General features: G+C 38.1%; 1 protein-coding gene across 5 annotated transcripts; it reads left to right on the forward strand.

Annotated features, from left to right (window-relative positions):
• The first annotated feature begins 126 nt into the window (after positions 1-126).
• LOC122823967 (coiled-coil domain-containing protein 106-like) lies at positions 127-6,961 on the forward strand. Of its 5 annotated transcripts, none has more exons than XM_044104066.1 (6): positions 127-300; positions 783-914; positions 3,525-3,737; positions 3,848-4,057; positions 4,135-4,341; positions 6,016-6,961. In XM_044104066.1, the coding sequence occupies exons 3-6, from the start codon at positions 3,530-3,532 to the stop codon at positions 6,393-6,395; spliced, it is 1,005 nt and encodes a 334-aa protein (XP_043960001.1). In that variant the 5' UTR covers positions 127-300; positions 783-914; positions 3,525-3,529; the 3' UTR covers positions 6,396-6,961. The 5 variants fall into 5 exon arrangements, with proteins under 5 accessions (XP_043960001.1, XP_043960000.1, XP_043959997.1 ...); XM_044104065.1 differs by having other exon boundaries at positions 143-300; positions 778-914; XM_044104062.1 differs by having other exon boundaries at positions 143-300; positions 794-914.
• Positions 6,962-11,179: the final 4,218 nt, after the last annotated feature.

An 11,179-nucleotide genomic window follows, 5' to 3' on the forward strand; every position in this document is an offset into this window, starting at 1 on the left:
TTAGATTACAAAACAGTGTAATTGACAACTTTAACAAACAACGTAGTAAATATTTGGTCTACTTAGTTTAAAGGAATCCATATAAATCAACACTTCCTTTTAGTTGTCACAATTACGACATTCAGTGAACGCAGCCGTTAGCTCCGCCCCCTTCGCCCAGACATGCCTGCTGTAGTGTCGCATTTCGCCTCTTCTCTGTGTTTATATTTCGATCAAACGGGGAGTTGTATTTCATATTAACATCATAACAAACCCTGGAACATAACCAGGCTCTATTTGAGCATCTGGACTCAGTTGTAGGTAGGTTATTCTGCGTGTTTTACCGGCCTCATTCCTCCGTTTTCCCCCGTATTTTGATGGTAATTACGGTGATTAGCATCCATGTTGGTTGTAGGTAATTGAAACCTCTGCACGGAGGAAGGGTTTGCTCTTTGTATAGGTTTAATCACGTTATGCGAATGCTTTATAATTTCTGTCATTTTAAATATTAATTTTATAAAATGTATCCAGAAAATACATCTTTATAGAAAAGGGTTAAGATTTAAGGTTTAAGCCTACTTGTAATGTTTTATCCCGGTTGGAACTGAGACAAATAATTTGGTATAATAACGCGTCAAACATGTGACACTAATTCATCTTTATAAATAGTGTATTATGCCCATGTTATAATCAGAAAACAGAGTTCTTATGATGTAGCATTAAATTTGGTTGCTTCAGTTAACACTGGCTTCAACAGTTTGATGTCCAGATGTCAAACACTTGAACACACCACTTCAGAACAGTTTGTGTCCAGGATGTGTGGAGTCTGCAGCCCTTTTCCTGATCCCAGTCCCATACATGTCCTGGATGGAGGAAAGCACCAAGAACAACTGTACAAAAACCTCTGAAGAAGACAACTTTCTTCTTCACAAAATGTAAACAAAAATACATTTTTGTATTTTTAGCAGGATTTGTCTTTGGTCATAGACTACGACCTATTTCTCTTGCTAGTGCTAGTCTATCGTGTTTGTTTTGGTTTTGTTTACCCAGAATGCCCTGCGTTGTAGTCCACTTCCTGCTTCTGGAGTGGTCTCTGGTCCGCTTTTCGTTCACATATGCATTCGATCTTCACCATAGTTCACTTTAACTGAACCAAGACCGAGGTTTGTTTGCACCCTAAGTATCCTAATCCTGAATTTGAGTATTTTTTTGTAATTTCCCAGTTGGGATTAAGATCTAACCTGGTTGGTTATTTCATTGTACAAATAAACAACCAACTATAAACATTAATGCTAAAAATAAAATTTTGACATTTTAATACGATAACCAATAAGTAGGAGACTTATTGGTTATCGTATTGGTAATGCTCATGTGGTTTTGTGTAGAAAAGATGGCGTGGAGTGGAGGGCTTGTAAACAAATACATACACAGGTTGATGTAGTAATATAAAAAAATATATTTTGTTTTTGACGTAAACTTCAATTAACTTTTCTGTAAATGTGGATTAAGTTATAGTAGGCTTTGCTGGCAGTCATTAATCATTGATTACTAGATACTTTGTCTTTAGGTCATGTGGAGCTTTTTTCACCGCTGGAAAGTTAGGTAATCCATAAGTAAAATCATAAGAGGAAACTGTGCATTTATTGTTTTATTGGAGATGCAGTGAACTTGAAGTATCTCTATGTTCAAAGAAAACACAATTAAACATGTTTTTTGGTGAATTACATCATGAAAGATGCTACTCTGTTTGTTGAGACTGTTAATTGCTTTATTACAAGAAATATTTGAATAACTAAAAGTGGATTAAGTAATTGTTGGAGACTCGTGAACTCATGGCTAACACTCATTACTTCAGGTTATTTAATGTTGAATTGACAATTTCCCTTGAAATATTCTTTCATTTTTTTCAGGCTGTTATATATTTGTTTTTTCTCATCCATTCGACCTAATCAGTTGGAATAAAGTGAACATAAAGCGAGTTAAAAACCCATCGTTTGACTTTCTACGTCATGTTGCGGTTCCTCATAATAAAGGTGGATCCACTTTTCGTAAATGATATGCTAATTACAAGGTCTTCTCTTAATTACAAGTTACATATGTGATAATTGCATGGGTTGTGTCTTGTTGCTATGGAAACAGATTCAGTTAAAGTTTTTTCCCCCCAAGCAGCCAGTTGTTGATGGCAAACACCGAAATTGCATGAGCCACCTGCATGTAGAACAGCTGCTGTTCACAGGGACGATGAGTGTGAATTTCTGAATTTCCTTTAAAAAAATTCAGTTTCTGTCATTAAAACTGTATTTTTTATTTGTACAAAAGGTGTAAAACATGCAAAAACCATCCCTGATTTGTTAATTATGAGTGTTAATGCAAACCGATTGAAGAGCAAAGGAACGGTTAAAATCTACAAAATGTCGATTTACGGTCATGTGATAATTACATTTCCATTTTTAGTCGAAGAAAATTAAAATGGAAATATTTGTGTATAGGCAGAGTTAGTTTATCGTCTAGCAGAGGTAAACATTACAAGTAGAACTTGGAATCGGCCTGCCTCACGATCCCACTTGTCGGTTCAAATAACATGAGACATATTTGCGTGATGACGTAATGTGCTCTCTCCATGGTTTGATTTCGAACGTTTCCAAAATGGCGTCGCGGCATCAGGAACCGTTCCAAAGTATGTTTACATTTCACAAAAGAAAAGATACTGGGGCCACAGCCAACACGTACAGAGCTTTAATGACAATAAAACGATAAATCAATATCCTCAAATAGTTGACTAACATGAAGGTAAAGCGTTTGATACGTTGCTTAGCGACGGCGGTGACTTCCGGGGGAGACTAGCTTCGAGTATAGCGTCTTCCGCTGTAATTTCAACCGCATAAATTATTTGATAATATAGTTTTGTCACTTTGAAATAATTATTTGTTTACTTATTGTTTATTAAACATAATATAATTTCATTAATGCTAAAATAATCCACCCCCTCGGATCCACGACCTTCGTGTGCAGACGCAGTCCTCATAAAACAATACTATTTAAAAAGAAAAGATGGTTCTACAAATGGAAAATAAGAATATGAAAATTCTTCTAAAACAGGTGTCTAGCAACAGGTGAATTATCTGTTGCGTATTTTTGTAAATAATAATAATGCTAATAAATTAACATAAAAATAGGGATGTGTGATATATCGGAGTTAACATCAGCGTCAGTCACCCCCCATTTTTTTCCTTTAACATTGCTGTTGGTCCAACAAGTAAAACCGGCGACATTAACAAATAGTGTTTATTTCCATCTTGTTGCCCTTTATGTTTCAGGAGGAGGAGAGGGTTGAGCATTTGGTTTTTGTTTGGTCATGAACTGTGACAGTGATGCAAAAGAGGATTGTAAGATGTTTAACTGAAACAGAGAAGCAATGTCTGTTATGGTCACTTTTTACAGTGTTTAAAGGTTAGGAAATATATTTAATATTGGTTATGAACCATCATAACAGAATTATCGGATATCATTTCAGTAAATATTTCTCTTCTATTTTCCCTGGCTAGATTATATGTCGTCCATGTGGCAACAGGAGACATCCGGTTATTCCCCGTGTGTGGAGATCGACTCCAGCTCCGTCAGGTCCAAGGACCGGCTCGGCTCTTCGAGCTGGCTAAAGCAAGAGCAGGATGAGCTTCGGATAATCAAGTGGGAGAACTTCCAGGGCGGAGCGTCCTCCGACGCCGTTCAGGACAACACTCCCAGCAGCGCCATGTCTGGTAAGAGCTGGAGATATTCATTTTGAATGTTTTTTTGTTTTTTAATCATTCAATTATTAGCAAATCACCAAATTCTCATAAAATAAATGATTTCTCTTCGTAACGAGCAGCTTCGTCATTCGAGGGCTTGCCGCCGAGGGTGCTGCTCACCATCACAAAACTGCAGTGTATGCTGGAGAGCAAGCAGGAGCGCATCGCTGCACTGGAGCGACAGGTGGAGGACCTGATGCAGGATCGCAAGTTTCTGCGCAGTCAAATCGAAAACCTCACCACCAATCGCTCCATGGCACCGTTTGTTGCACCCAGTTCAGCCACTGAGGGTCAGTAAATCTGTACAGCTGAAGGAAGCTGTCTTAACAGACTTAAGAGGTTTTATTTTGGTGTTCTGTGTCTTTAGCTCCCAAACCAAGCAAAATGCAGCATTCAGAAAACAAATCTCGAAAGAGAGAAAGAGCTTCTTCTTCTTCCTCGGCCAGCAGCGACAGCGGCTCGGAGGCGTCCGACTCCTCTGACTTGTCGGTGGCGTCGAGTGAGCACCGACGGAGAAAACACCACAAGGACAAGAAACGATCAAAGAAAGGGAAAGACTACAGCAGGAAAAGAGGTAATGAACGGGTGAAAGGTTAATAAAACACATCTGATGCAAAGCTAAAGGACCATTAGCTTGACCTCATGGTGCTTCAGCAGATCTGTTTGATCACTTTGGAGATATTTCCACATAACCTGTAATAAAAAAATATGCTTTTTTTCATACAACTTCCAAAAAAACCCAAACATTTTATTCTGAATCAAAGTGAAAACAGGTGAGTTATTTTTTTTACACAAACAGCACTGAAACCGGCCTTGTTGCATGTTGTTACACATAATTTAACAGAAAGACACAAAGTAGATCAACATGAAAACGTTATATGAATAGCTGTGTATACGCTCAAACCAATAAAAATAGATAAAACAAAGTTTGATCAAATCAGCACCCCTCCACCACTGTGCTTGAAAGTTGGTATTCACACTTTTTGTGTGTTTGGTTTTCTTCTAATCTGGTCCAATTCATTATGGTCCAACATTTCTGATGTGGTCTCATTATTTCAAACAGTGAAACCTGCAGGTTTTCAAAAAAACACCAATTTCTAAAAGGGAAATAAACTCAGAGCAGTAGTTAAGCCGAAACTGTACAAATATATAATTACAGTTTACACTACAATAAAAAAAACTTTTGTAAATATATTCTACCTAAAATTCCAAGTGTCATAAAATTGTAGATTCACTGGGTAAAAAAAGTATTACTAAGCATCTTTTGGTGTACAATTATTAATTGGTTAATCCAAAAAATAACAGATTAACCTGACACTGTACTGATGTTACGTCAAGCAGAAAGAGCTTTTCATGTGTTGATGTTAGAAGTCATTTTTTATTTTCACATATAAATGATCACACATACACCAAAGGAATATTTTGATTTTGCGTTTTATAAAATATATTGTTTTTCTTATCTAAAAAAAGAAATTGAATTATGACTTTAATTGCATTTTAGCTGCATAAAAATATTGTAAAAAAAAAAAAAAAAAAAAGGTTAAGTGGCTAAAAAAACATCTGCAGAACGTGCTAATTTGATTTCTTAATTTTAAATTTAATTGAACTTGCCATATAATCCTTGTCCTGTAGGAAAAAACAGCAGTTCAAATTCATCCTTTAAAAAACTGAATATGCAAATAATGACACTAGCAAATATTTTGAGAAACAGATAAGGCAGAGACAGTTAAATAAAGAGCAGTAGCACTTAAGGATGCAAGTTATCCGTTAATGGGTTAATATAAGTTAATGATTAACTATTTTCTTTACTGTTCTGTAGCTCCGACCGTCTTTCCATAACATAAAGAGCTAAAGTTTTCTAACATGCAGTCGCTGCTCCGTCACGCGGCACCTCGGCTTAATGAAAGCTATTAATATAAAAACTTAAGGAGCTTGTTGAATGTTTATATTTCAAAACAGAACCGCATAAAGTGCATTTTACATCCTCCACCGGACTCCGGACCTTTTCTCTTTCCCGTTTTGGTTGTCCCCGCCGCCATCTTTGATTTAGTCTCAGCGGCTCCACTTAAAGATTACCAGTGGCGCCCTCTGGTGGATGGCGGACAAACTACAACACTAAAAGAAAGTCCAAGAGGACCTTAACCCATTGGAACCAAATTTAGTCTAATAAAACCTTAAGCGACAATTAATTGTAAGCTGATGTATAATAGCGTCTCATGTAGCATCTTGTTTGTTTTTTTCCCATCAGCCACTGGCGTCCTGTACGTCATTAACCGCTACAAACAGGTCCTCTCAGCCTTCATCAAGAAGAAGAGCATGAGTGAAGCCTTCCGTCACCACGGGATCGACAGGAACACCATCGCCAACACGGCGTCCATCGCGGAGCTGCACCTTGCAGGGAAGGAAATGATCCCCCTGGTGGGCCAGTTTCGCCAAGGAGAAGAGACTCTGGTGAATTACGCACAGAGATGCACATTGGTCATCGACAGCGACCCCGAACTGTCCAGAAAAATCGACCAGATGAAGGCGAACGGCCAGCTTCTGCCCATATCAGGGAAGAGGTCCAGGGTGCTGCATTCTCACATGCAGCCACTAGGGGATGCTACGGAGAGCATCTTAATAGGCTGATGCTTAAAACAAACTCAAAGTAGAGCGGGATGATGGGTTTTCTTTCAGTTGAAGCTGCTGTTTTATGTCGCACATCCTTTAATTATAATTTTTTTATTTTCCACTTATTTCTGGGGAAAATGTAGCAGTTAAACTCATAGAAGTTTTTATCTCTGTAGTAGCAGAAATATCCACCAGATGGCAGCATTCACCTGTTATTTGAGTCTCATAAATTTGTCAAAATGGCGGACTTTCAGGTTTCTTATTTCCAAGTGTTTGATTTTTAATATAGGCATTTGACTTGTCTAATTTATCAAATTTATGTGATAAAAATAATTTTATTTATTAAAAAGATTTTGCTATTTGCCTCTGTCTACATTCAGGACGATTTAAAATGAGCCTGACAGAATAATAAAGCGATATTTAATAAGTTTTGATGAGGGCAGTTAAAAGTACCGTTTCAAAATAACCTTTAGGCAGGAATTAAACATGTTTTTCATTAAACCCACTTTCCTTATTTTATATCTGATTTCATATTCTAACTGTAAATGTCATCACAATTAACAGAAATTAAAGCTGGAAGACAACAGCCTGAGTGAAATTAATGTGCTTCATGTATCACATATGTGTGTAAATGTGTACATGCTATACATGTACATATTATTTTAAATTTTAAGGAAGCTGAAAAGTGTGGCATGCATTTGTTTTTGAGTCGAAACCTTTTAGAACTGCGTTTTGCTGCAATTCTACCTCCAAATGTTTTACTACATTGATCAAAGAATTAACATACAGTGAGGATGAGGCAGCAGAAGTAGAAAATACTGCCACCTGCAGGTGGGACTTAGCATCGCTTCAACCCAATATTGTTAACTATTTTTGTGGAAAATTTGCAATAAACTCACAATTACTCTGCAATGACTGAAAACAAATGCCTGATTCTCGGTTCCACTTTCTTCTGTTTGTCTTTTTGCATAAAATCCCAATGAAATGTTTGGAAGGCGCTCCGTTGCAGCTGGATGCTCCGGATGAATATTTTTAGATCCTGGCTTTGTGAAGCACCCTCAGCTAATGGTGTCACAGCAAAATGTTGCAGTTTGCTTTTCACAGAGTGACAAATTACTTGTGCAAAGCCATTACAGGGTGCTGCACCCTCACTGTTTATCTCACTGTCTCTGTCATTCAGATTATTTCTGTCCATCTTTCTTCCATCACCTCTGCTGTGTTTCTTGTTACTCTTTAAGTCTCCCTATTAAACTTTCACTCTCTCTGTTTTTGTGAAAGTTTTGTCTGATTTTTCACAACATTTGGTGGATTTTTAGAAAATTCAAAGGGGTTGTCATTATATGGCAGAAAAGCTAAAAACTGGTCTGTCGCGGTGATTTTTAAAATTGTAGCAGCTCCTCCAGTTTTTCACAAATAACTGCAAAATCCACACAAAAATTAACAGATCCCCACATTTTTTTCTCAAAATTGGCCAAAACCATTTGGGTTGAAGTGACTGCTGTTTCAGCCTGACTTCATGTCAAGTTATAGTCCATGACTGATAGAGAAATTAATAAAAGGTCACATTTAACATCATATATTAGCTCAAATATCGTAAAAAGTCCTAACGAATTACAAATATTTCTAAATTTGCACCACAAAATCTCTGATGTCGACTGCAGAGAAACACAAAAACAATCCTGGACGGACTGATTAGTGTGAAAAGATGTTCAATATTATGTTATTTTAAGTAACACTGAATGCTGAAACATCTATTTATTGATATTTTAACAACTGAATTGGTTTTTATCAATACGTTCTGGCCCAACAGACCCTTTAAGGACATCCTGATTTTTTATCTGGCCCAAATGGAAATGAGTTTGATGCCCTGATATTTGGGATAAAAACAAGTGAATCATGGACTATTTTGAATGTAAACAAGAATAGAGAGTGAGATATTTGGTGGTGGAATGATGTCACACCGCCAGCAATGGAAGACTCTGTGATGTCACTGGCGATGCAGGCTGTGATGTCATCAACTGCAGAACTGTGTGCAACACAATTCTGCATATTTGTCATTGCTTGCAATATCACTGACCAGTTCAGACGTGCGCAAAGCTCTTTCAAGTACTTTACTGATCGACGATTTTAGTGTTTGTTTTTAGGAGAAAATGTCTCAACATTCAGCAAGATACCAGAGTGAGACGATGGGATCCATCGAGAGAAAGGAAGTCCAGGAAAACCAGGAAGGAAGACACCCGGATAACTTACACAGGGAAATCCAAAGACTGAGGCACCTTCTGGAAATGGAGAGAGCCAGAAGGTGTGAAGAAAACCGAAGACTGGCCCACCTGGAGGAAGAGTTAGAAGAAACGAAAGTCCATTTAAACAGGCAGACGGATGTGAAAGAAATGCTAATCAGCCAGGCAGAAAATGTAAGGAGTGAACTAGACAGACTAGAGAAATACAGCGATCCAGAAGTGAGAAGAGCTGTGATTATTGCTTCCCAGACATACAAAGACGTAGAAGACATGGAGCTGAAGCCTTTAAAACAAAAATATGTGGATTTAAAGGTGGCCCACCTCCTCAGCACGGAAGCATTTATATTAGAAATACAAGACGAGAAAGCAAAAAGTCAGGCCCTACAAGAAGAACTAAATGAACTGCAGACTTCCTACGAAGAGCTGAGCTCCAAGTACGAAACAGACGATGCTCTGGTGAGGCAGGAGGACGAATTGACTGAACTCAAAAGTTCATACGATGAACTCCACTATAAATATGAAAGAGACATTTTTGAACTGGAAGAAGAAGTGGAAATATATCTGGAAGAGATACAGCAGTGGAAAAACATTCTTTCACAAGAAAAGAAGGAAAATCTTATGCACAAAATTAATTATTCGGCGCTGCTAGATCAAGTTGAAAAACTGCAGTTTCAGGTAAGTAAGGAGAGAAAAAACCGTCTGAAAAAATCAGAGGAGGACGCAGAAACTCTTGAAACCATGAGAGCAGAGAACGCCGTCCTCCAGGAAAAAAACAGAAAAGAGACGCTATTCCTGAAAGAGAGCAAGAAACTTTTGGAGGAAGAAATATTTAAGATAAAACATTCATATAATGACCTACAATGCAAATATAACAGCGATGTATCTCAATTGAAACGAGACATGGAACAATACGAGCAGAAGATGCAGCAGGAGGAAGCTGCTCTTGCAAAAGAAAAGCAAGAGAAGATCATCCAGGAAAAACAACATTCAGAGCTGCAAAACCAAATTGAAAAACTACATTTGCAAATAATCCAGGAGAGAGAAAGTTATATGAAAAAATCAGAGGAGGACAAAGTGCTTCTAGAAAACACCAGAGCAGAGAACGCTGTCCTCCAAGACAAGACAAAAAAAGAAATTAAATTGCTACAAGACAAGGAAAGAAGTTCCCAGGCAGAGCTGGAGAAAGTCAACGGTTTGTACCAGGAGCTACAATGTCACTATGAAAAAGAAATCACTTTAATGAAACATCAGGCAGAAAAATACGAGGAAGAGATCAGATGTATGCAAAAAGATCTGGATAGAGCGAGAGGATTCACTGCTGGCCGACAGTCTGACTGATGAGGAGGAAGATTTCCAAGAAAAACATGTGGAAGTTTTCCAAGAGGAGGAGGAAGACGCACAGAGCCAAGTCGACCTGATTAAAGTGCCAAGTCCACAGGTCTCTTCAGAGGAGGAACTCCCTGGAGAACCTTTACCAGGCTGTTCACAGGATCCAAAATCCTCAGACTCGACCGAAGCGACTGGAGAAACCGTCCTGGAGGATTTGGATCATCCAGACACAAAAATGATGAAGGACGGTAAAAAGGAAAAGTTTACAACTTCATTTTGGAAAAGACTACGAAAAATGCTACGACTGAAGAAGCCAAAAAAGAAACAGAAGAATGAAGATGATCAAGAACTGTCTAATGTTCTTGACTTTGATATTTAGACAAGGAGACAGATGAGCAAGAGAGGAACTGAGGAATCGAACAAGTGGAGGTCGTAGCATCTGTTATCGGGGCGCCATGCCACGTTCCGTCAAGACCAAATTTAAAAAGTTTTTCCCCATTGACAAACTATAAAATAGATCCTTTCCCAACCCATTTGGAAAAATGGTGGGCAGCACGGTGGAGTTTGCATGATCTCCCCGTGTTTGCGTGGGTTTTCCCGGGTGCTCCGGTTTCCCCCCACATCTCCTAAAACATGTCGGTCAGGTCAGTTGGTCGCTGTAAATCGCCCCCAAAACACTTTAAGAAACTCCAAACAATAATGTGCCGTTTTATTGTTAAACTCATAAAATTTAGTGGCAGACGGCTCATAACATCTATCTATCTATTTATCCTGGAAAAAGTAAATATTGTCTAGTTTTTCTTCTTTCCAGAGCAAATATCTTAGTACACTAGAAATATAAGACAAAACTAACAAGATAGAGAACATTTCTTTAAGTCACTAATTCCTTAATATTGATGAAAAAGTCTTAGTTCCACTGGTAGATTATTTCATGTACAACAAGATATTTTTCCCATATTAAAAGTGAAATAATTTGACAGTAAAATTACAACTTTTATTGATGTTAAGGAATTATGTACTTAAAACAAGCTGCTGTATCTTGCTGAAAAGTGTGTGTGGGGATGTTTGTATAAGCAACAGAATCAATTGGAAAGAAAAACTAGAAAATTTCTGAAGAAATTTAAACGGGGCCTGCCAAAGCGCGCCCGTTGGTCCGGACCCCACGTTCCAACGCCGAAATTCAGCATCGACGCCACAGAAAGCTGCAGCGCGATCGACGGCACGAGGAGAATC

This window comes from Gambusia affinis, linkage group LG21, assembly GCF_019740435.1.
Source record: "Gambusia affinis linkage group LG21, SWU_Gaff_1.0, whole genome shotgun sequence".
In the NCBI taxonomy this organism is placed as follows: Eukaryota; Metazoa; Chordata; class Actinopteri; order Cyprinodontiformes; family Poeciliidae; genus Gambusia; species Gambusia affinis.